We start from the raw sequence: 26,653 nt of genomic DNA on the forward strand, positions 1-26,653 counted from the left end.
AATAATATAATATTTTGATTAATTACACCCATTCATTTATAGTTATTGGAACATTATAAATATTTGAAAATGTTCCAACAATCTTAAGATACAAACCCTCTCAAAAGAGCAAAAAAAAAGAAAAAGAGCAAACTAAGAAATATTCCTTACAAGATTAGAATGTGTGCCAATTAAGCACTAATACAAAGAAAAACATTTGAGTTGATGGAAAACAATAAATACTCACAAGTGTATTCAAGAAATAATGAAGAATTTTAAGCACAAAGGTTGATACTTAATGATAAATATTGATTTTTTTACTTTGATAAAAAAATTCCATAATGACATCTTTGTATCGATACCAAGAATAGGTATCGATAAAAATGTCTAGATATCGATATTTATTGAAAATATCGATACTTGTTATTTTTGCTCAATGTTTCTGGACTTTGAAACTTAAAAACAATTTTATAAGTAATAGAGAGCAGTTTTTTACTTGTTTAAAATTTGTTCAAAGTATTTTCTGAGTGTTCAAAGTGATTCTCAAAGTGTTTCAAAATTTTGACTTTAAACTTCATTAATTTTTATTAAAAAATAATTTTTATTCAAAAATATTATATTTATTATATCAAAATATTTTATGAAAGCTTGGTTTATCAAGTTTACATCATGCCAAGAAATTTGAATCATTTAGCTTTTGTTGTATAAATGACTTGGTTTTGGGAATTTGAAACAAAAATGTTGTTTTGGAAAAACAAAATTATATTAACTCTATGTTCAAATTTGTATATAAAAAAATATGCTTATATATATACATGTTAGATTGTTTTGACATGTGGCTGACTTGATTAAAAATATATATACAACTTGTAAACATATATTCCAAACATACATACATACATATAGATAGATATTTCATTTCTATATCACAATAATCATAACAAGTAATTCTATAGATTGTTTGTGTTTGATTGAAGATGAATATTTCATTGTATAATAGTTTTTGAAATTAATTAATGAAAAGGATTGTTCTTTTAGTTATGAAAATATTTATGTTTGGTTTATTTCACCTAGAATAATTTTCATAAAATGTTTACATAAAATCAACTAATTATACTAAAAAAATCACATTTTTTAAAAAATTATACTATTTTTCAACCAATGCAACATATAAATATAAATTATGTTCCATCGTCTATTGAAATAATATTACCAAAGTTCAATCAATGCATCTATGCTTTAGATGCTAAAGTGTGGAATCAAAATAAAGAGTTAAAAGACTGGAATAAAATCTTGCAAAAAAAAAAACCATTCTGGAACTGTTGCTAACCGCTGAAGGCTGAAGACCCTGGAATTTGTATCCACTAGCGTTGAGACTTTTCTTCTCCAGTTGCAGATGCCATGGACCTGGTCACTTCGAGATTTCATTTTCGCCTGATTTCTTGTTTCCTGTGATAAAAGGAAAAGATAAAAAATGAATCTTGCATACACTTACTCTTCATTAATTTGATCCTGCGGTTAATATATCAAAATATTTCCAAATGAAATGAAAGTATAGCATTTGGACAAGTGAGAACTCACTCTTGAAGGAGACAGCTTCAGGTGTTTCTGTATCGATTTTTACGTCGCTGCCCATTTTATCCTTAACGTAATCTACAGACCATTCCATACCTGTCAAGGTTAATTTTGTTAAGCTGGTTAATTTCTCCAGACCATCAACCTCTTTTAGTTGATTGCAGTATCTGATCTCAAGATTCTCCAGGACTGGCATGGTGCCATCCTCCACAATCCAATGCTGCAGTTCCACCAGCTTCCACAATTTCAAGGCTTGAAGCTTAGGAAACGTGTTCCTACAAACCATAGTTTTCCCCAAGAAGGAATGACCATAGAGCCTAAGGACCTTCAGTTCTTTCAGCTCCGCAAGCATTTCCATTGGATCATCTGGTAAATATGACCCTGACAAAGTAAGGACTGAGAGACTTCTTGGAAGTTCACCAAGTATCTTTCTCGGCCCTGTTAGTTCTCCAAGCAGATATAATTTACGCAAGCTCTTGAGCTTGTTCATGCTCTCCAATTCAAGTTTTGAAGACTCGTGTCTTTCACTTACTGATCTCAACTTCAAGGACTGAAGATTTGTTAGTTCTGAAAGCCAGGCATCTATAACTTCCATAGATGATTCATAGCACGTTAATTTCAATTTCCTTACACCAACCAACCTGTTCAACTGGTTGTGCATCGGGATCTGTCCTCGAATTTTCAATCCCCATAAAGTATGAAGGTTAGTTGAAGATCCCTCATGATCACATCCCTTCTGAATGGACAAGTCAACATAAACTTCACTCATATAGAGATGCCGAAGCTTCTTTTCCTCCCAAATGGTGCTTGGTAGAGTGGTTATATTAGTATGTTTTACATCTAAAGACTGTAAACGAGGGAGTTCGGCAACTGACTTTGGGACTGAATCCAAATGAGTCCGTCTTAAACCCAAATACTTTAGGCAAGGCAGTCTTCCAATATCCTCAGAAAGCGCTGGTTTATAAACACCTTCTAGATCAAGCACTACAAGCTTTCCAAAACGGTCCTTGACAATCTTTTTGAGAAGGTCTCCTATCCCATCTGCAGGTCTATCTCCTTTTCTGTCGTAGAATGAAATGTAAGAACGTAGATTTGTCATGCTGTGTTTTTCATGCTCGGTATGGATGAACATTTGTAACCCATCTGCAAGCCTCCGGATAGGGATATTATACGGTGTTGTATCGGAATTGGATGCGGTTGAACTGCTGCGAATGCGATGTATGTGGAAAAATCCAAAGTTCTCGGCATTTGGAGACAAAGCATCGTGTAATGCATTCGGTAGGAGACATGTTTTGGGGCTTCCATCTAAGCTCCATTTAACGATCTGAACCAAATTTCTGCTTTCTAGTTGTACAAACTGTTGCATGGCCAGCTCTTCCAGAGTTTTTGTGTTCCCTTCTGGTGGTATGATCAGTCCTTCAGCAAGCCATATGAGAAGCAACCTTCTTATTGGGATCTCAAATGATCTGGGAAAGAGACCCAAATGAAGAAGACAGTGATTTAAAGGGAAGCCTAGGCGCTTATAGGACTCATCCAATGTCTTGAGAGGATTTTCTTCAGTATCACTGGATTTTAGCCTCGCATCATTTCCTTCTATCTTCTCTGTCCCCAAAGAAGCCTGTTGATTGAACTGACCTGCCAATAGACCTATCGAAAGAGGTAGACCACGGCCTCTTTGCATCAAATCTGACGGCACGTGCACACTTTTTTGTACCTTCTTTGTGAACAATTTACGACTCTCATCCTCATTTAACGGGCGTAGTGGGAAAACTACAGCTGGTGGATTCATATTGTACGCTAGATACGCCTTGCGAAGGGTGAGGATCACCCTGCTACCGTTGGATGAATTCGGGAGGACTTTAATGAGTGTATTCTTCCATATCTGAGGCGTCTGTAAATCATCTAAAACTATCAAATATCTCTTCCAATTCAAGAAAAGGTGAAACCTTCTTTGTAGTTGCTCAATAGATAAGCTCTGTTTCTGCTTTTTCTTCATAAGTTGTCCCAATAAATCAAGCAGGAGATTTCTTTCATCATATTCTTGCGGAACAGTGATCCAAGCCCGACAATCAAAGTGCTGCTTCGTTGCAATGCTGTCGTAAAATGCCCTCACAAGAGTTGTCTTGCCAGAACCTCCCTCACCTAGCACCGAAATCAGATAATGCAATCGGTAGCTACTTAGTGCGAGTTTCGCTAATTCCTCTATCGTATCCCTCATCCCTATGATTTCAGACTCGTTTTCCATGATATCAGAAACTGAATTCCACAGTTGTGCAACCTTTCGATCTACAGTATCTTCATGCAGCTGTTCTAAATCTAAATCAGGTAACAACTCTATCCCGGGAGTCATTTGAAAGACCCAAGAATTGGTTTTCCGTGCTATATCTGCATGAGGTACAGTAAGAATCACCCTGCTACCAGTCAAGGAGTTCGGAAGGGAAATTTTGAGACTTTCCCAGACACTGGATGTCCAGACATCACATAGAACTATTAGGTACCTCTTCTGAGCTAAGAAATTGCAAACCATTTGTCGCATTGGCTCAAGGGATAGTTTAATTTCCCTGACGCCTATTTGCTTCCAAATTTCAACTAAAACATCTATTTCTTCGAACTCTTCTTGAACATGGACCCAAGCAGAGCATTCAAAATGCTGCTTGACTTCTTTTTCATCACATATTTCCCGCAATAGAGTACTCTTGCCAACACCCACAATTGAAATGAGAAACAGCAACCTGTCAGAATTGAGGACCGATTGCTTTAGCTTACTCATTGCAGCCTTTATGGCAATAGTGCTAGAATCATTATCCAAATAAGTAAACGATTGAGGCCATTCTTCTGAAGCATGTATTAATGCTGCATCACCAACAACACCATTTTCTCCAATGATCCGTGAACTATTCTGAATTGCAAGAATCACCCGACTACCATTAAAAGAGAAAGGAAAGGCAGGTTTGAGATTGTTCCAAATACTTACCGTCAAAGCTCCAGATAAAACTATCAGATACCTCTTCCCAACTAAGAAATCATGAAGCACCTTGTCTACATGAAGCACCTTGTCTACATGAAGCACCTTGTCTACCTGTTCCTCTAAGAAAACATGAAGCACCTTGTATACCTGTTCCTCTTTCGTTTTGTTATGCTTAACTTGTTCTAAAATGGCTTGTAAGATATCCTTTGCTTCATACTCTTTACGAACATGGACCCAAGCAATGCATTGGAAATATTGTTTGATATCTTCTGAATTGTAGACTGCCCACAAAAAAATTGCCTTACTTGAGAATGCAACTAAAGCCTTGAAGATGAGATATTGAAGCATGCATCGACTATGGACCGGCTGAGCTAATTTCTTTACTAAATCATCCAAAACGATCGTAACCGGTTTCTTCTCAAACCATTTTTGGCCATGAATTTCAACTTCTGGTCTAACTCCCACAACTTTTGGGCTAGTTGGCTGACCTTGCTTTATTACAGCTTCAGTGTTAGTCAATGACTCATTTGGTTTAACTTTCATTTGCTCTCTTACTTTGTCCTTCAATTTCCCAATCTTTTTTCTTAATCGCCTTTCGCTCAACCAGCACTTGATTCTCTCGGAGTTATACTTCATATTGAAACCTCTGTGGAATTGCAGTATCATAGTGTCCGAGAAGGAGTCAATCATGTCCTCCACAAGATAGATATCCTTGACAAGCTTCAACCAGTCATCGATAGTTTTTTTGTCAAGTACTTGGACGCTCACAGCACTTTCCAAGGATTTCTGCATTTCTTGTAGCTCATTTATGGATTTTTGAACTTCACTTTTCAAATTTGGATTGCTAGAGAGCAGACGTAATTTTCGGCTCAAATGTTCAGTTATTTCAACAGCCATGGAGTCTCAGTTATCAATCTTTAATTCTTCTTTTCCTTTATAATATGTGGCTTAACTTTGTCAGTGATGTCCTGCATCCTGCTAAAATACAATTCTTTAATTAGTGAATGAGGTTTGAAGAAGTTGCCTGCCTAAAATACATAAATTTTTATGCCAATTAGGCCTTAATCAGTCTTTCCTAATTTCATGATGAGAGATCTCCTAACTTCAGCTACTAAAGTTTATGATAATTTATCATATAACAAGAGAGCTATATAAAAGGAAAACAGACAAATTTGGTAACTTGTGTTATCCGTGTGTTTGTGTTCTTCATGCTAAGCAATTGCGTAAACAAAAACATTGTAGTTATTAACATACATGAATTTTTTTCTAATATGCAATATTATACATAAAATTTTATTTTATACAATTTTATAAATAAAATTTTGATTTTATTTAATTTTTACAAATCACTAACAATATATCGAATTAGCACCATCTTAAGTTGGGTATTACATACACCAACAGTTATATTAATCCAATATGAAAATAAATATATGTATTCATTTTTTTAGATGTATATAATTGAATTAAAATTAAGGCTTTACGTATACATATGAACCACAATTCAAGTTTCATATGTATAATTATACTAAATAAAAGTACATATGTATCAAATTACACATTAAAGCAAAATTCATCTATAAATATGATATTTATCCCCAAAATCATAAAAAAAATTTAAATGTGTTAATAGTGTTTAAATGGTTATTTTTACCTTCATTGAACATATAGTATTCTCATAACTTTTGTTAAGGCTTAGCTCACAAATTGATACTTAATTTTTTTTTTAGCTAACTTTTTTTGTCACAAGTGATAACTAAAATTTTTCCCCAAAATTAATGCCTCCTTAAATCAAGCAATTAAATTTAATTTTTTAAGATAAACTAACCTATAAATTAATACTTAAACTGCGCATTTTTTTTCTTATTTTGGTATTTAAATAGCCTCATTGTACCTAATTACTTTTTCCCCATGTAAGTACTTAGATTAATTTATTAGTTAGTTAAAAATATTCCGTCTATTTAAAAAAAAAAACATTTCAAGCTCAACATGTAGCAAAAAAAAAAACAAAATGTTATATTTTCTCTTATATATATATAATATATTTTCTTTTTTCTTTTTTCTTTCTTTAGAATTGGGCCAATAGTAGAATCGATCAAATACTAGTTCTCAGTTTGATCAATTTGTTCAATTCAATTAAATAAATTTATAAAAATTTATAAAAATATTTTTAAAATAGAGAAAACTGATTCAACCGGTCTATATCGGTTGACGAATCAATCATTTCAGCCCCTATCTTCAAATCAATATCCCAGCCAATTATTGATTCAACCAACCAATCCAGTTCTAAAAATAATAGTTTTGATCAATGAAATAACTTTTCCAATCCTGTCAAGTCGAGCCGAGCAAACAGAAGGTAAAGTTTAAAAACATAATTAATTGTGAGCTTTTCAACCTCAGAAGGGTGAATTTCAAACAATATTATAAAGGAAGAAGAAAAAAAAATAAAGATAGAGAAATAATGTAAAAGAAAATAAAAGGAAAATTAAAGAATTAAAGAATATTTTTCTAAGTTTATATGAAATGGCAATTTGTAATATTTTTTAATGGATATATCATTTTAGTATAAAATGGATAATTAAATAATAATTTAGGCACTGATTGTGATCCAAAAAATATTTAGATACTAAAAGAAAAACAGTATAAATTAGATACTAATTTGTAGGTTGATTTTTTTAAATAAATTTAAGGGTTTGACTAACATTGGACTAATAAATTATGTACCAACTTGAAAAAAAATTGTTAGTTAAACTTTTATATATATATAAAATCAAAACTAACATTCTGGAATTTTGATTTCAAAAAATGAACTTAGATTTGTATAAAGCAACATCTAATCCTTAAATGATAGATATATATATATTTTTTGAATTTGATCTTTAAATTTTTTTTGTTTATAATAATTTCATAATTTAATAATTCTTTCTATTTTGATCCTTAAACTTTGATTCCGTTAATATTTAATGTTATCTCCTAAATATTAATATACTAGTTTTTTTTTTTACTCAAATATATGCGAGCTTGATTGTACAAAATAGTTAAAATTATTTTATAATTTTGTATAAATTTAATTTATGATTGGTAAAATAAATAAAATAAAATCATTTTATAATTTTTTATAATTTTGTAATCCAATATTTCTAAATTTGATAGTGTATTTTTAAATAAGTAAAAAGATAGTTTTGAAATTTGAAATAAATTGCTTAGGCATATTTTAAGTTTTAAGATAATTTTATTTTAAATTCAAAATATAATTTTTTAAATTAAAATTAAAATCACTCCACTTATAAGTCAACCAAAAACAAAATAAGGAGATGAGAATTTAAAACGTAAAATTTGCTTTTTAATTTCATTTTTTTAAATCTTTACTTCCTTCTTTTTCTTTAAGAAAAATATTTTTAAATTAAAAAATCTTATCCTACATATCATTTAAATATTAATAATAATTTTAATAAATAATTATAAATAAGAACTTGGAATTTCCAAAAATAAAATTTTAAGTTATAATCTAAATAACACTTTATGGATAATGAAAAATTATAAAAATTATCTTTTATAAAATGATATAAAATAAATAAATAAATAAAATCATTACTTGGCATCATTTTATAATTTTGTACCTTGTTATATTATATGATATATATGGTACATATAACCTAAAAATACAAAAAGCAATATTAAAATATTATTAAAAATAATATTTAAAAAAAAAAGAATTATTCGATGATGTAATACAATATAAAAGTGCTCATACATTAAAACTTAATTAATAAGAATAGCAAAAACAAATGAAGTAAAATACCATAAAAAGATACAACAAAATCATATATTTCCTAAATTCTTATAACAAGTGAACAAGAAAGAAGTAAGAAGAGTGAGATTACGTACCGCTAAGTACGAGTGTTGAGGGTGCACCATTGCAGATTGTCGTCTGCAATTTGAACTTCAGGCCATAGTTTTTAGCTGATCTGGCCACAATAGCTTCCCGGAGACCGCCGGTTAAGCTAGGAAAGTGAGAGAAATAAAGTAAGAGAGATTAAGTGTTAGGCACATGTAAAGAAGAGCTGTAAAATAAGTCCAGTCAAGGAACGTGTTCTTTTACTAAAGAAAAGGAATGTTTGAAATGGGATTAAATTGTTTCAGTGAAGCAACAGATTGCTTTTTATTGGAAGTGATGTAAAAAGAAGAAGAAACAATCATAATTCAGTATTTTTAGAACATCATAATGGCTGACATGCTCACTTTTGTTTCAAAAGACCATGATGCAAGGCACTGGCGAATCTCGAGAGGGCTTTCATGGTCCTGGCGCCCCTAAAATGTAAAATTATTATTTAATCCTTTATATTATTCTAAAATTTTTAAATTAATAGATGAAGGTAAAATTATATTTTAATTCTCTTAAAATTATAAAAATTCGATTAATTCTTTAAAAATAATAAAGATATAGACTAAATAATTAAATTTTCATAACATTGTTCTGGCTTCGCCTTTTTTAATGAGAATATTTTGACTAAAATATGCAACAAGTTGTTGTATTCCATCGGTCCTTAGGATTGAGGGGCTTTAACCCTAAAGTTTTTAAATTTTCATTATACCCTTAAAATTTTTTTAAAATTTTAATTTTCTCAAAAATTTTTGAAAATTCTTTGTATACCTTTCATATTTTTTAGTTACATCTCTACCAATGTGAGTAGTTTTTTTTAATTTCACAATGTCACACCATCCAATTTGATAAAAAAAAAAAGTAACTATGTTAACAGTTAGACCTTAATTTTAAAACTTGAAGAGTCTAGGTATAAATTCTAAAAAATTAAAAGTATAGAAATTAAAATATAAATTTATAAAGAGTAAAGCAACCTATAACATATTTTAACCATATATTTTTATATAAAACTTCTTCAATTGAGTGTCCCGGTTAAAAAGGTTCCAATTGCTTCTTTTTCCAAATAATTGTTTGGCAAGTTAATTTATAGGGAAAAGCAATTTCTAATTTGCAAAATCGGGGGTGGATAGGAAAGTGAAGGTACATTAGAGTTCACACCATTACGTTGCCTTTGTCGACTGAAAATTTTCAGCTTCACACAACCTAAAAAAATTCAAGAAAGACCCGGTTTTCCGGCCAAAGAAAAACCTAATTTCCCGATGGTCATAGCAGTGATAGGCCCCTCAAGCAGGGGCGCAGTGGCCAGCGAGCTTGCCAAACACCTCCATTTCCACCTCATTGACGAAGATGATATCATCCCTACTTCTCAACACTCTTTGCCTTCCTCCTCCGCCGCCGCCGTTGCTGAATCCAAAACTCTCAACTCGTTCTTCGAACTTGTCATTCAAATTGCGAAAACGATCAGGTTGAATCAGGGGCTTATCATCAGCACAAAGCTCTCTCATAGCTCCCTCATCGATGACCTAAAGCAGCTGGCAGGCACTGCTGATGAACGTCTGGTAATTGTTCAATGCATCGAAGCCCAAGATGCGAGCTACAGATACCAATTTGAAGGAGTTCAGGTGTTCACTGTTGACCCCAAACGCTTCGATGCCAACAACCTTTTAGCCGAAATGTCGAGTAAGGTTGCAAAAAGGAATTCCACTCATCTGCATGCTCTGTCTTTGTATAACAATTATCAGCCATTCACTGAATCTGGGAAAGGCCTCAAATGCAAAAGGTGCCTGGAACTCATTTCAGGCCCTATGTATCAATGCATGGAGTGCAATGAATACATTTTCCACAAATCTTGCGCTGAAGATCCCTGTGATTTAAAGCTTGTTCGGCAAAGTTGCCCTAAAAATCTCCGAGCATCAAAGGAGCCGCCAGGGTATGAATTACCTCCGGAGAAACAGAAAAAGTGTGAGACATGTGAATTGAACAAGAAGGATTTCTCCGTTAGTTGTCGTGATTGTATCTTCAAAACCAACATGGAAGGTAAATTCCTCCCCCTCATCATCAATCACGGATCTCACTCACATCCCCTCAATCTTTTAATGATGCCTCCCTCGTATGATTACAAGTTCGAATGTTGCGGGTGCGGTGAGCTGGGCAAATCCATTAGCTACAGATGTTATGACTGCAACTTCAATCTGCACGTAGGTTGCGTTTTGTTAGAGCACACTGCTAAAAGCATCCGCCATGACCACAAACTTACACTTGTCTATGATTCTCTGGAAGTTACCTATTGGGATAAAAACAGTTGTGAATTTTGTAATAACGAAAGAAAACCAGAACAATGGTTTTACTACTGTTCAACTTGCGAAATCGCGGCTCACATTGGTTGCTGTGCGGCAGATCAGTCGCAGTGATCTTAGGGTTTCCATCGCCATGACTGCATATGGTCAAACTTCAGCAACGCAGATCGTTCCTTTTCTTTGGTTTTGCCTAATAATATTGCATGATTGTTTTTGTTTTATTTTCGCATGATGCCATGTGTTCACACATACATATTGTGGGCGACCTCTAGATAGAGACATGTAATATGGTTCGCCTGCACATGGCACGAAAATTGTGTACACGAATCCACTTCGAGTATACATGTGTTAACCCTAAGATAAGATACGTGTCATCATGCATTAAGACTGTAACACCCCTTTACCAATCCTGATTACAGGATCAAGTGCTACATTAGTTTTCATAAACTCTAATAGTAATATCTAAATAAAAATAATATTATAATTTGCACATATTAGTTTCGTTGTTCCAGTATATTAATTATTGATACTCGAGATAAGCTGAAATAAAAATTTTCAACCATTCTTACATTTAGAACAATATACTAAAGCGAAAGAATGGACATTGTGAAAAATATGGAACGTGGTTGTGTGGATTTCAGGAACCATGTTTAAATTTGAAATTCAAGGGATAATTTGTTAAATTAGTTCCTAAAGTTTACCTAGTTTAACCCTTGCTCACATCTCAAAATTTAAGCCAATTTAATTCAAAAATAAATCATAATTAAGCATTTTAAAAATCCGAATTTCTTATATTACTTAATTAACATTTGAATTATTTCATATGAATTAAGCAGACATCAAGTTTTACAGTTAAGTCCCATCACATTCAACCTTAATACACACACCTAGGTACATGCCATTTACTGAAACAACAGAAATTAATACTTTACCCCTTTCTCGGATTCACTTATATGATTAGACGAGATGCCTTCGATCTTCAAAAATCCCTTTTCTTCTACTCTTAACCTACGCGTATAAAACACGAGTTAAACTATTACTAGCTTAGGAAGTAAAACTAATATTTAGATCATAATCTATATTATAAATTATAACTTATTTATTATTACTACACAAAATCATTTAAATGACCTGTTTGTATTCATCATACATAATTTTTCCAATCGATTCACTAATTCTTACAATTAGGGCCACATTTATTATTTACTTATTAAACACCAACTAAACATACTGATTTAATTATCATCTATATAATACTAGAATCACATGATCCATTTTAAATTCTCATTTATTCCATTTAGCTAAAATTTCGGATAATTTACTTTACTTATTTCAACCATATATTTTCTTATTTTTCTCAATTTCAAATATTTTCAACACATATAATCTATATAATTCAATAATCACTAAAATAATTTGTACATTTTTCAGAGACCCAGTAGACTAAACAAAACACTTAGGATATACGGAATTGATACAGAGATGCACTAAAGTGTGCTAATAGAACAATAGGCACCAAAGTGCAAACCACTAAGCACCAAAGTGCAAAATAGTAAGCGCCAAAGCGGGAAACGATAACCGCGCTAAAACTTCCTTAATGGCATGCCATCTATATCCCAATAGTTCTAATCTCGTCTACTTGGGCAAATTATATCATGCACACATATCACTTTTACATTTTTGCATAATGCTTTTACATTTTCTACCATTTAATCCTAATAACAATACTTCGTATAATTATATCTTCCTCTTTCATTAACACATATAACTTGTCACAATATTTAATAATCCTCCATAATTTCACTAATAATTTTTATTAGACATTTGACCTATCACTTTTACTTTATTTACAATTTAGACCACATCATGACATTTCATGTAACAATGTCTTTCATTTTTAATAACATATATAAAATTTTCATTTCTTAGTTTAATTTCTATATTTCACCACGAATTCTTATTATCATATTTATATATTATTCTTAGTCCTTAAGTCATCAATTCACTAAATAGAACTTTCGTATCTTTTTAATACATGTAACATGTTTCGCTATTTAATATAATTTCCATAATTCATCATTTATTTATAACTTATTTACTTTATACTACTTTTACATTTTTAAAAAATATTAGTCATTGTAAAGATAGTTTATTTAACATTATTTTCTACTAACAATAATTCATGTATCATATCTCATATTTATAAATTTTCCATAATTTACTATTAATTCTTATTATATATTTTTTAAATATATTATTTTTACATATTTTACAATGCAGTCCCTTTCTTTCTCATATTTTGTCAAATAATCCCACAACATTACGACATCAATCTACTCATCAATTATATACATATATCATTTCTACACTCATTTTATTATTTAAAAATTATAGTTCTATTAACTATTGTACCTCTTATGAATTAGTCCTTTATATCTTTTCCTTACTTTTCTTTTAATTTTCTCTATTACATTTTACTTAGTCAATTCATCATACCAATATACTCAACCTTAGTCAATTCATCATACCAATATACTCAACCATTATCACATTTTATTCTTTAATTAATTATATAATATGTAAATTTCTAATTAAACACTATATCTAGATTTATTCTCAACAAATTTTACTTAATAATTCATCACATATTTAAAATAAACAAAACTTTAGTTGTACTTACAACTCAAAGTATGGAATCAAGCTTTCTTCCTTTTCTTCCTCCTTTAGCTCCTCCTTTGCTTTAATTCTCTATTTGTTTCTCTCTTTTCTTCACTTTTTCTTCATTTCTCCATATCAAAATACACAATATTTACACATTAAAATCATATTCACATATCATATTTCATGTTTTTCAAATAAAACCAACATGTATTTCAAGAAAAGTATAGCTTTCTTACCTTAATCACTTGTATTAAATACTAATTCTTATTTTCTCTCCTCCTACACAAGTATGGATGCATTTCTTTTAACAGTTGGGTAGTTACTACACTTCTCTACTAATTTTACTCTCTAATTGTGAAGAAATTTGGAAAAAAAAAAAAGAAATCTAGCTTAATTGTTTTCTATTTGATGAAAAGGACTAAATTGAAAGAAAAATAAAAGTTAAAATGGTGTAAAAATGGTGGCTGACGTGAGCCATTCCATCCTTTCTTTTCTCCATTTCTCTTAAAAGTATCTCCTTTTATTTTATTTACCATTTTGTCCTAACTATTCACACTTTTTACTATTTATCCTTAATCATTACCTTCATAATTATCTTTTCAATTCATTTACCATTTTACCCTTCCTCTTTTCCTATAATAACACCCATGTGTCCTATCTCCTTTGGTATATTTTTACCTTTATGTCCTCCTCATTTTTCATCAATTTAATTTAATCCTTCAACACCCAACTTTCTCACATTGTCCAAATACTTTCCACTAATTTAATTGATTCCCAAAAAAAATCATATTAATATTTATACTTTTTCAAATATCTTATGCACCTATTTTTTTATATCTCATAACTCTTTAAATTTCCAGTTTCCTACTTTCTCAAAATTTCGAATAATTTATTGTATATATATCACAGTTCAAGACTCTGAAAATTTCTGGGATGTTACAGACACCTACCTAGCATACATGTATGAACAGCGACCGTATCATATAAAAACATAACATTAACCCATCTGAGATGACACACACAGAAAAACACTCAACAAGTCACAATTGTTTTCATATTGATGTATATATATAATTTTTTTTAGAATTAGTCCATAAATTTAGCAATTGATGTTACCTTGGAACATAAATTTTTTTGTCCAAATTAATCAATGAGATTTCTTTTAAAAAATTGGACAACAAATTTCTAACCCAATGTGAGAATAATTATCTAGTTCATATTCCTAATTCTCAAATTTAAGGACTAATTTAGAAAAAAATAAAAACATTTACTAAATTCAAACTTCATCTACTACATTAACTTTTCCTATTCAACCAAGTTGATGAAAGGAAGAAAAAATATACTGCACTACAGAGATAAGGTCGAAATTTTAGTTCTAAATTTTCGAAGAAAAATTTTTTTTTTTGGTACATTCAATTATATTAATTCAAATTTCTTAGAATTCTTAAACTTGGATAGTTTCTCATCAAAGAAATTTAACTTAAGATGCTTGTATCTTAAGATAATCATAAAGAAAATAATTTGAAAGGCGGGTTTGAGATTTGAATTGGTTATTGTTTTTATATTAAGGTTTGAAATTTTTTTTTCTAGTTAGCCCTTGAACTTAACAATCTTTTCTATATTGAATTTGAACTTATTTTTATCCAATTTAATCACTGATATTTACTTAAAAGAAGTTTAGGCTCGATGTGGAAACTATTTCTTAATTTAGACCCCACTATAAGAATAATTACCGAAGAGACTAACTAAAAAAAAAAGTTTAGAACCAAATGTGAGATAATAATTTTTAAGAGAGAATCTGGAGATGTAGTTTAAGTTTAAAGTGCATTAAGTGTCAAATTTTTATTCTTTTTGTGCTTGTTAATAGGTGTCCTACTTTAGTATATTAATTTGATAACTTTTTCCAGCTATGAAATTAAGAAAAAATCGCTTTTTTAATTATTTTTAATGATTTTTTAAGTTTTGTTATATATATTTAAAAATTTTAAGTGAATTTATTACTTTTTCTTTACACGTGGTAGTATGTCATTGGTGGATTTAAAAAAATTTAACCGAAGTACAGAATTAAAATACAAGGGCCAAATTAAAAACAAAAATAAAATGCAAAGGCTAAACTGATAAAATAAATAATACAAATATCAAAGTTATAATTTAAGTATTGTACAGGGGCCAAAAGCGGTATTAAGCCAAACTAAAAGAGAATGAATTAAATTGAAAGAGTAGCATTTGATGGGGCGAAGGTGGTGTGAAGGATCATTTGTTTTTCTAATGTGGGTGCTCCTTTCCAGTTCTGCACGAGGCCAAGCGGTGACAAAAGTTAACCCATACCAGTTCACCAACCCAACACAAGGTGTTTAGTTTTCCGTCACTCACATTTCAAGCAACAATCTCTGGTTTCGTTCTGTTTTACGACGCAAGATCTTTGAGAAGAATCGGGTAGCCATTGACCATTATAAGTATTTTTCTGCTACATCATTCACAATCATTACCAAAATATGAACCCTAACCTCTATTCATTGTTTCTTTTTGTTTTGTTGATGAAAATATTCTTTTACCAGAGTGCAAGGCATTTGGTGATTGCTATTTTCTGCCGCCTCAGCATCTCCTCAAGGCCAGGTAGGTACTTTTGCAATACCTATGTTTTGTTTTGTGTTTATTTTTTTAGCATACTCACTTTTTATACTTTTTATAAATAAAAAAAAAATTAAGAATTATTCACCAATTGGTTTAAAATAAGCATATAAGTTTCCTTTTTTTTTCCATTTTTTAAAAATATTAGCTGTAAAAAAAATCTTTACATCATCTTTAATGGAGTAACCGGAAAAAATAATGTCAAAAATAATAGTAAATAATTGTAATTTTTTATAATTTATTGATGGAAACGAGAGTTTATTAATAATTAAGTCACTAACAATATAATTTATCTTAAAAAGGTTATTATAAAAGAATTTTTTATCATTTTACATTTTTATTCAAAATTTATAAAAAATAATTTAAACCAAATTAAATCTAAAAAAACCGAATATAAAAACCTTTTTTTAATATACGCATATAATAAAATTTGAGATTTGAACTCAAACCCTTTTAGTTTTCAATATTTATATTTTACCATTCAGCTAAAACTTTAATATTTTATTATTTATAATCCATTATCTTTCAATAAATCTAATATAACAATGTATAAGGATCATAATAGGTGTAAATCATAATTAGTTATCATTTAGAAAACTAAGGCATGAAATATATTTACGTGAAAAAGGTGTGGAAAAAGGACAACAAATATGTCCAATAGTCTTGCATAAATTGTGAATTTAATTCAAATATTTTTAATTTTCATACTGTTTTAAAACTTTGTTCAGTTTATTACCATCATCAACTACCAATGAAAAGAAGTTTTATCTTCCTTCACTGCTTTTCTTTCTCTCTGATTTTTCAATGTTATCTTTTTTCTTTATACAATATTGCTGTTTAAATAGTGTCAAATCGGTATTTAATAAGTGCTTTAATCATTTATATTTAACCCAATTATTTTAATAAATATCTTATTTTTATCTTTTTTTCCCTATTTTTAATGGTAATTAAGATAAATAAAATAAAACATCAAGATAAATTAGTTGATTTATGGATTTTCAGTTATATTTTAAAAGATAAAATATATATGTTATAAATAAATAAAGCAATTAATGGAGAATTGGCCATTTAAATTTTATCAATAATAATTTATTTTATTAATGTTAATATAAAAAATTAGTAGAAAAAATTATTCAATATTTAATTTAATAAAAAATACCCAATTAAGAAATTTTAATTTAATAATGATCATTTTAATTTTGTTGATAAAAAAATAATTAATATTCTATTTCAATAAAAAAACAATGATTGAATAATCAATTTTAGAAAATTTAAAGGATAAATATATTGTTCATTATTTATTAATATTTTTATTTTAATAAAAAAAACATTCAATTCAATATGAGAGTGCATTTGTTTCGGAAAATGATTTTTGGAAAATAACTTAATTTTTTAGAAAAATTAATTTTTATAGTATTTAGATGATCCTATGTAAAATATTTTCTATTGTTTGATAAATTTTCGTGAAAATTATTTTGAGTGAGAGAAACACACATTTTTATCTTTTGATTTTTTATTGAATTTATGTTATTTCTATAAATTATATTTTGCAATGTTTTTTATATATGTGCCAATGTTTTAAATTTTTAAAATACATCAAATTAAATTTAGGGTAAATTACACCATTAGTTACTAAATTATGGGTAATTTTCCGTTCTGGTCACTTAACTAAAAAATCACAATTCAGTCACTAAAGTTTTCGAAATTATTTTTTTGGGTCACCCAACTATTAAATGGCACTTTTTTAATAGGCATAATAACAATTTTAGTCCCCACTTTTTTTTTTGTCAATTTGATATTGAAGCTATATAAAAATATAAAAGAACTCAAAATTATTTAAAAATAGAAAATTCTATATAAAATTTCTAGAAAAATAAAATCTTGAAAATGTTGTTGAAGAACTAATATGTATGTATGGGAAATAAAGAAAATTATCATTCAATAATAAAAAATTAAAACCAAACAAAAAGATTAAATCATTATGTGCTTCTTTCGTGTTTCTCGAAATCAAATTAATAATATTGTAACACCGATTCCGGTAGTTGATATGGACAAGAGACATTATTAGAACAATTTTGGTACAAAAATCAGTAATTTATGTAATTTAATAAATTAAGAAATTTACTTATTTGAATTAAGTGGTAATAAAAATAACTAATATTTTATTTCAATAAAGAAAATATTGAAAAATTAAAATTTTATCAACTATAATTTATTTGGACTTTAATATTAATGGTAATATATTTTATTAATAGTTTATTTTAATTAAAAATACAAGATTGAATAAATAATTTTAGGGTAAACTACAAGAATAGACACCCAATTATTTTTTTTTCTAGCATAAGAGTAATTAACTCTAGGTTAATTAAAAAACTCCTATTATTAGATCAATTCGTTCTATTAATTCTCTTATTAGATTTGTCTTTAATTCGGTAGACTTATATCGTCCTATTTCTAGGATTGCATGCAACTTCATTCAATTATGCAATATGTAATCACAAGAATGGCTTCTTCAACCTTAAACTTATGCACATCAAACATGGAACAACACCCTAGAATTTTAACCCAAGAACAATTAAGTCTTCATAATTGAAAACAAAGAAATTAAGATTTTATTGAATAAAAGATAGAAATCAAACAATAGAATTCATCCTAAGATTCATCTTCCTTAGGTAATAAGAGAATTAGTTCATACTTCCAAGAATAAACACCAAAAAGTATAATATAACCACTAAAATAAAAAGAAATCCATGATAACTCCATTGGAAATTAGTTGGACTCTTGAATATTGTTGGAGAATTGCTTAGAAATTGACTTCAATAGTGTTATTTGAGTAATTTTCGTGCTATTCTATGACGGATGCTTTCCTCCTCCTTTATTTCCTTATTTATACCTTCTTAAAGTGCCAAAATTTAAAAATCGTCACTTCTAGTTAGCACACAGGGTTCCGGAAATCTACACGTCCTGAACACATGCCCGTGTGAATCACATGGTCGTATGGGTAGCTCGTGTGAAAATTTATCGCATGTGTGCAACTTCTGAAATGCTCCAATGTTGAAATTTTCACCCGGTTTTCACTCCTATTGCTCTCAAGTACCCTATTAAGCATTAAAACATGCATATAAAAGATTAGGAGTATATAATTCACAATTAATATCACATAATCACCCAAAAATACATTAAGAATGAGGCTAAAACATGTTACTATTGACACTTATCATATATATATATATATATATATATATATAAAATGACCTTAAGCTTTTCCTCCAAATATATTTGGGTTTGCCATCAACTCACGTAAAAAAGTTAGGTCAAAGGTTAGCTTTCCCCATTAAAATAAACAATGCAACGCAATAAATCACAAACTTAAAATCAACCAAGATGGAAGTTTAATATTCCTAAAATTTATAATTAAATCTTGGTTCAAATTTGCATCTAACAACAATGGGAGAAAAGAAACTTGTAACACCCCAAACTCGGCCTAGGCTGAATCCGGAGAAGTTACAAAGAATGGGTTTTGAAAACGGAGTCGCTACGTTAAATCATTTCAGCTTATTAACTCATATTCTTTTATATCCATTGTCAAACACGCCAATTAATTGATTTATTTGCCAAAACATATTTTACATCGGAAGTCTAATAAAACTGTTATATTTTGGAAATCCAATTCGTATTTTTAGAAAAATCTTTTTGTTTGAGTAAAATAGTCATTTGTATAAACATTTTGTTAAACCATGCAAATAAACAAGCAAACAAACCAAAACCAAAAGTTTAAAAAGTGTCCAATCCAGAGAGTCCAATAAATTACAAACTCACAATTAAGTCTGAAATTTAAATAAAAATCATAATTACTTAGGATAATCAGTTCTCGCACGAATGGTCACCGCTGAGTCTCTATTCCATCAATCCACCTAAGTTTGTGGATTACCTGTACAGAACAAACAACATATGTGAGTTTCGTAAACTCAGTGTGTAACCCAACAGAAATAGGTAGGCAAAATATTCAGAAATCTCATGCTAAGTCAAATACAAATACAGACTTATGTCCATTTTAGATACAGATACAGATATGCAGAGTCCTACCCCTATCCTTTACACACCAACTCCGTCCATCCCAACACACCATGTGGGGTTAAAAACACCCACCCATCCCTACACACCATATCGTGTCATTACGACACATATCAGATAATATGCAGCCATGCTGCCATAATATAGGCGTTGATCGCTATATAGAACACTTCCTCCACATATACAAATCCCACCCTAAAAATAGTTACAGAAATCATATACAGAAATTACAGATATAACATGCTTATCATGCTTGTGTACAAATTTCAGATGTACATATATCAGAATAGTCAGACATGCATAAAAGTGTCATTCTCAGAGCATACTATCAGAATATGAAATTGCATAATCTAGGGTTTGATTAGCCCTTACCGACCCTATGGTAGGCCCACAGTCGATCGAAACGACCCGTGCAACCCTTGGGAAATTTTCAAAATTTAGGCTCACATGCCCGTGTGGAATGCCCGTGTAGGCCCAAACGCCCAAATTGGTCTTGTCCATGTGGCCCACACGGCCACACTCACACCACCACACGGTCATGCCTTGCGGACGACCAAGCCTTCGTCGATCACACGGCTGTGTCTCGCACACGGCCAACCACACGGGCGACCACACGCCCGTGTGGCATCAACAGAACAGTCGAGCCTTTCGAAACCGCCAACACGCTCGTTCACTCGCACAAATTAGACTGTTGGAGTGGAACTACTGCTTCACCTTCGTCTCCTAAGCAACAAATTTACAAAACTTCAACCTCAGAAAACAAAAGCTAAATGAATACAACCAACCCCACTTACCGGTTTCACGAAGACCAAAGATTCAAAACGCCCAAGAGCAAGGTTTAATGACAGAATCAGAAGGCGGAGAAGGGGGAGTTTACTACTATTTTGCCAGAAAGTAGAAGAAGAAAAGGAGAAGAAAATCAAAGGGAATTTCTATTTGGGAAAAAAAAGGTTAGAAACAACGGATTTTGAGAAAAGAATAAAAAATAAAAATAAAATAATTTTAATATAATTTGAAACCTCAAATCCTACTAAATTTCACCCACTAACCACATACAACTACCTCAGAATTTTGGCTCTACCGAAACTCTTCCAAACAACCGAGCAAAAATTAACACCCTTGCTAAAGCAAGACCTCCAACACCCAAATCCCTTACCACTCAAACCAGTAGGCTCATTCCGATATAAATTAACAAACAATATTATATAAACCACTTGGACCAAAAATAACAAAATTATCAACAGTGAGACTTGAACCCAAGACGTCATATACACACACCTAAAATACTTAACTACTGAAGCAAATACACACTTATATTAGATACTTACAAAAACATAAATAAATTTATCATGGCGTTAGAAAACTCCCCATTTGCAATCGAAGTAACTATAAGATTCCCCTGATTGTATAACTTTTATAAAATAAAAACATTTTAAACCTTGATAAACAAGCTGAAATAACAAAGCAGAAAAAGAACACCAAAAATCTAAATTATATCTAAAAAGAAAGTCAACTCAGTTTTTCAACTAACTTAAAATTGATATTAAGGAAAGAAAGCATCTGGTCAAAGGTAAACTGTAGAAGGAAAAGAGATGTAAATTGTTATCTTGATAGAATATATAAACATATTAAAATTTTGATAACTAAATGAAAAATTTTGTGAATATTTGTTGAATTTTTTAGATTAAAGATGAAATTGATAGAATGTGTAAACATTGAGAGGTTAAAATAACAAATTTTGAGATATAAATTTATTGAATATTTTTAGATTTAAGATTAAATTGATAGAATGTATAAATGATGAAAGGCTAAATTTGTTACTAGGTGAATATAAAAAACATTTGTTAAACTTCGGTTACTGAGTTAAAGTTGAGTTACGGTCAAATAACTTGTGAGTGACTAAAATGTTTAATTTTTAAAAGTTGAGTGATTGAATTGAAAAAAAATAATAGTTGGGTGACCAAAATAAAACTAAGTGTATAGTTAGTTGACTATTCTTATAATTTAACCACATTTTTAAAAAAAAAATTAGGGAAAAATGTATAATAGTTTTAGAACTGGATCCATTCGTAGAGGTGCAAAACTAAAATAATTTTCAACCATTGCATAATTTTTTATATAATTAATGTTTTAACAATCCAACCATTATATTTTATTTTCCATTTATATAGATCATACATATTAAATTTTACATAAATTAGAAATTTCAACCTAATATATGTTAATATGAACAATATTTTACAATGAGCTGTGATATGATTGCTCACTTTATCTCTCAACCATGTAATTGGGGGTTTGATCCCCACTCATTGGAATTAAACATATTTTATGGCTAACCATTTATTTTTTGGAAGAGCACTCATGACAAGGAGATTAATTACTACTACTGGTAGATATTTTATATCGATATGATAAAGATATCGAATTGATTCAAAATTATACACAAATATAAATATCTTGATAAATTCAATTGTTGAATTGTTAAAACATTAATCGTATAATAAAATATTATTTGTGAAAGTATTTAAAAATACTGGTGTAAGTCCAACCCTTTCCTATTTACATAGATTATTACATTAAATTAAATACTTACATTTTATTATGAAATATTGTAATATTTTAGTTTCAAATAATTCTCGTGTATGCTGGAAAAAATTAGAACAGAAAAAAGGTGTATATATTTATCAACTATTTGATATGCCAATGCATTCTTAATATCTGGACTTGATGCAGGGACGTCATGTTGGTGGTGAAGCCAGTAACGAGATCAATTTTAGCTAAAGTGGTTAAAGGCGCCATTGTCAGACCACTTACCAGGACTCTGAATTACCACATAAATTTCGATAAATATGTGAAAGAATTCGAAGACGCTGAACGTATTTTGGTAGACCAACTGAAAGATATTGAAGCTCAAAAGCAAGAACAGCTTCGTTATGTGGGAAGAATGTTAGCGCCTGAAGTTGAAGTTTGGCTAAAACGTGCACGGATGGTTCTTAATGACGCCCAATATGTTACAGATGAGATCAGGAAAGGGAAATATATGTTGCGTTCTATTGTAGGGAAGCATGTTGTAAGACTAACTCTGGAAATGAAGGATTTGTGTGAACATGGTTCCTTTGAGAGGATGTCGTCTTATGCTGCTTCCTCTGCAATGACTTCATTGCCAACAACTGATATTGTAGGTATTTCTCGTGAAGAGGAAATTTGCAATTATTTGATGAAGCAGGAAGTTAGAATGCTTGGAGTGTGGGGGATGCCTGGACTCGGGAAAACCACCATAATGAAGCATATTTACAATAAATTGATGGAAGGCAATAAATTTAGTAAAATGATTTGGATAACGGTATCCGAAGGTGCTGATATCCGTAGGCTACAGAACGACATTGCACGCATATTAAGTATTGACTTGTCAGATGATGAGGATACAAATGTACGTGCAAAAAAGCTATATGAAGAGCTGATGAAAACAGGGAGCTACCTATTAATACTTGATGATGTATGCCAGAGGATTTCTCTTGAGGATGTTGGAATCCCTAAGCCATCTGCAGATAATGGACGCAAGATAGTAGTGACAACGCGTGACAGAAAGGTTATTCAAAAGATGAGTTGTAAGGCAGTCGAAGTGCGGTTTCTTTCTGATGATGAGTCCTTCCAGTTACTCTTAAGCAAAGTTGGAGAAGATGTGTTGGCTGATCCAACCATAAAACCAATTATGAAAGCTATACTTAAGGAATGCGGTGGTCTTCCGCTCAAAATTGTCACAGTAGCTAGTTCATTGAAAGGAGTACTTGATCGTGATCGTTGGGTGCATGCATTAGACCAGTTGAAAAGAAGCAGAGATTTACTGAAAACCAGATATGATGATCTAGCAGGAACAGATAAAGATTGTTTCTTACACAGTGCACTATATCCTGCAGACTATGCAATCCCAAAAGAGGATATTATTGAATATTGGATAGAAGAAGGACTTGTAGATGAAATGGAGAGCAGAGAAGAAAGGAAGAGTAAGGGCCATGCTTGTTTGCAAAGGATTTTAGACAGTAGCTTGCTACTAGGGGCCGATGGCAAGAACATTGTAATGACGAGTAAAGCCGGGAGAGATATGGCACTATCTTTGATAGCAAAAGAGTTTCCGTGTTTTGTGAAAGCTGGTATGAAATTGAAGGAGCTACCAAATGAACTAGAAGAGGCTCTAGATATAAAGAAGGTTTCCTTGATGGAGAATTTCATATCTAAAATACCTCCAGAAATTTCTCCAAAGAGTAAAAAGCTCACGACCTTGTTATTGTCAGGTAATGCCTTGGAAGAAATCCCTGAATCTTTCTTCACCCATATGCAAGCACTCAAGTATCTTGACCTTTCGAGAAATCCATTCAAAATTTTGCCAAATTCCATCTCAAATTTGGAGAATCTGACTGCATTACTTCTTTCGGAATGCAAAAATTTAGAGGAGGTTCCATCTTTATCAAAACTTCTAGCTTTAAAGAAGTTGAACCTTGAAAAAACAAGAATCAAAGAGGTTCCTCAAGGTATGGGATTCTTGGTAGATCTAAGGTATCTCAATCTTAGATTCATCTCGTGTTTAGAAGAGATCCCGCAAGGTCTTTTGCCGAAACTCCAACGTCTTCAACACTTGGCAATACATCCAACACTGTCAAGAGCAAAGGAGATAATGGAATTGAACAAGTTGGAAAATTTTGAAGGTAGGTTTGCTGATCTGCAAGACCTAAGCAAATATGTTGACTTTCTTCGGAAACAAAGTCAAAGGACCATCAAGTACTTCATTTTGGTGGGCAAGACTGTTGAGTATAAGTTACGTTCTTGTACCAACTCTGTCATAGTAAAAGATTGTAACACCGAAGGCAGTCATGTGCTTCCTTGGGATGTCGAGGAATTCGGAATTGAGAAGTGCAATAACTTGAGCAGCTTAAATGGAGTTTCTGGACTGCAAGAGGCAACCCTTTTGAAAAAATGCAGAATTGAGGAATGTGAAAGACTGGAATCTGTTTTTTCCTCTAGCTGTCCACCACTTAAAAGCCTCGAGTCCCTAGTTCTTCGGCATTTGAAGAATCTGAATGTCCTAGTTGCATATCCAGAACCATTCCTCCATGCCTTTTCCTCTCTTAAAGTACTTTTCTTAGTTAAATGTCCGAAAATAAAGATTCTGTTCTCAACTAAGCTGCGGCTGCTACAACATCTCATCAACTTGGAACAAGTCATTATTTGGGGTTGTGATCAAATGGAGCAAATAATAGAAGAAGAAGAAGAAGAAGAAATCCTTAGCGATGCCACTGAATTTACCTTTCCAAAATTAAAGGAACTGGGATTATGGCATCTACCAGAATTGAAGAGCATTTGCAGCACCAAAGGAGTAATGCTTTGTAAATCTCTCCAAAAGCTAGAGATATGGAATTGTCCCAAGTTAAAGAGGATTCCTCTGAAGCTGGATATTTCCTTTGAGAATGGCAAAGTATTTCACCATCCTCCTCTAAAAGACATCAAGATGAAATCAAATGAATGGAAATCCATCGAGTGGGACCATCCCGATGCTAAAAAAGCCCTTTTACCATTAGTGAGGATCATGTAGCAGTATCTTATAGTGGAGTCAATGATCCAAGGCAAGCCCTGTCATCTCCCTTACAATTTAAATGGTTCCAACTCAATTTCTTCTATTTATACTTTAACATTTATGTTGTTTTCAGCTTTTCATAACTCTCTACATCACTGGCATCAGAAGCAAACTCCAGGCCGAGTGGAGAAACAGAACTCTTGAACCAAAAAGAAATAAAGTTGCATGGCTTGAACCATGACTATGGATTGCATCGATCATCTTTCTGTATTGTAATTTATTTTTATCATCCCGATTTTAGTCTTTAATGCTAGTTTGTATTTGTTTGGAACCTTTTTTTTCTTTTTCTTTTTTTTTTGTGAAGCTCTATTCGTTCCCTGGAAAAGGGTCTTTATGTTGTAGCATCTGAACAAGAAATTATGCTTCTGTTTGTACAAGTTCAGTTGAAGTTGGTACGGTAACTTTATACCAGAACCATTGTCTTCAATTTTCGTATACCAGTTGATTTCCTTCGCAGAAAGTAATATGACTTTCTGAATGTTCTTATATTTTTGTTATTTGGTATAATGATATATTTTACTCTTCAATTTTATAAAAAATATCATTTTAGTTATTAATTTAATTTTTCCTTTATTTTAATCTTTGAATTTGTGTTTTTTTAATCAAATCACTCTAAATTAGATGAAAAAGTTAAATTACCATCCTTCAGTATCCATGAAAATTACTGTCTTGTTGGGCCTCCTTCACCAGCGAAAATCATAAGAATGGACCAAAAATTACGGTTTAGATAGCCATGCACTATGCATTATAAATTGCTTTCTTCTTCTTCTTCTACCAAATGCTATCATGGCCTTATATGCATGCTTGATATTTTGAGTAAACCATGTATACCTGCCTAACACTTTCTCACCTTGACATTGACATGCATTATCTTGCATGCGTTTCATGTGATTACGTGTTCTTTTTAATGCAATTTTAAATTTCTTGCATTATGAAATTCAAAATATTTTCCACGT

The 26,653-nt window shown here is 30.9% G+C and overlaps 3 protein-coding genes across 6 annotated transcripts; 2 read left to right on the forward strand and 1 right to left on the reverse strand.

The window, feature by feature from the left end:
* Positions 1 to 1,154: 1,154 nt before the first annotated feature.
* On the reverse strand, positions 1,155 to 8,700 carry LOC107903580 (probable disease resistance RPP8-like protein 2). Of its 2 annotated transcripts, none has more exons than XM_016829673.2 (3): positions 8,411 to 8,700; positions 1,561 to 5,497; positions 1,155 to 1,428 (listed from the first exon to the last, which is right to left on the reverse strand). In XM_016829673.2, the coding sequence occupies exons 2-3, from the start codon at positions 5,417 to 5,419 to the stop codon at positions 1,391 to 1,393; spliced, it is 3,897 nt and encodes a 1,298-aa protein (XP_016685162.2). In that variant the 5' UTR covers positions 5,420 to 5,497; positions 8,411 to 8,700; the 3' UTR covers positions 1,155 to 1,390. The 2 variants fall into 2 exon arrangements, with proteins under 2 accessions (XP_016685162.2, XP_040948274.1); XM_041092340.1 differs by having other exon boundaries at positions 1,561 to 5,500; positions 8,411 to 8,659.
* A 766-nt stretch (positions 8,701 to 9,466) lies between these two features.
* LOC107902238 (uncharacterized) lies at positions 9,467 to 11,149 on the forward strand. Its single transcript, XM_041092345.1, has 2 exons — positions 9,467 to 10,442; positions 10,529 to 11,149. Exons 1-2 carry the CDS (start codon positions 9,665 to 9,667, stop codon positions 10,549 to 10,551), a joined length of 801 nt encoding a protein of 266 aa, XP_040948279.1. The 5' UTR covers positions 9,467 to 9,664; the 3' UTR covers positions 10,552 to 11,149.
* Positions 11,150 to 15,557: 4,408 nt separating this feature from the next.
* On the forward strand, positions 15,558 to 26,175 carry LOC107903582 (probable disease resistance protein At4g27220). 3 transcript variants are annotated; one of them, XM_041092342.1, is made up of 4 exons: positions 15,558 to 15,819; positions 15,922 to 15,979; positions 22,802 to 25,686; positions 25,771 to 26,175. In XM_041092342.1, exon 3 carries the CDS (start codon positions 22,809 to 22,811, stop codon positions 25,653 to 25,655), a length of 2,847 nt encoding a protein of 948 aa, XP_040948276.1. In that variant the 5' UTR covers positions 15,558 to 15,819; positions 15,922 to 15,979; positions 22,802 to 22,808; the 3' UTR covers positions 25,656 to 25,686; positions 25,771 to 26,175. The 3 variants fall into 3 exon arrangements, with proteins under 3 accessions (XP_040948276.1, XP_016685166.1, XP_016685167.1); XM_016829677.2 differs by having other exon boundaries at positions 15,558 to 15,799; XM_016829678.2 differs by having other exon boundaries at positions 15,558 to 15,979.
* The last annotated feature ends 478 nt before the right edge of the window (positions 26,176 to 26,653 follow it).

The sequence above is a fragment of the Gossypium hirsutum genome, chromosome D05, assembly GCF_007990345.1.
Source record: "Gossypium hirsutum isolate 1008001.06 chromosome D05, Gossypium_hirsutum_v2.1, whole genome shotgun sequence".
NCBI classification, from domain to species: domain Eukaryota; kingdom Viridiplantae; phylum Streptophyta; class Magnoliopsida; order Malvales; family Malvaceae; genus Gossypium; species Gossypium hirsutum.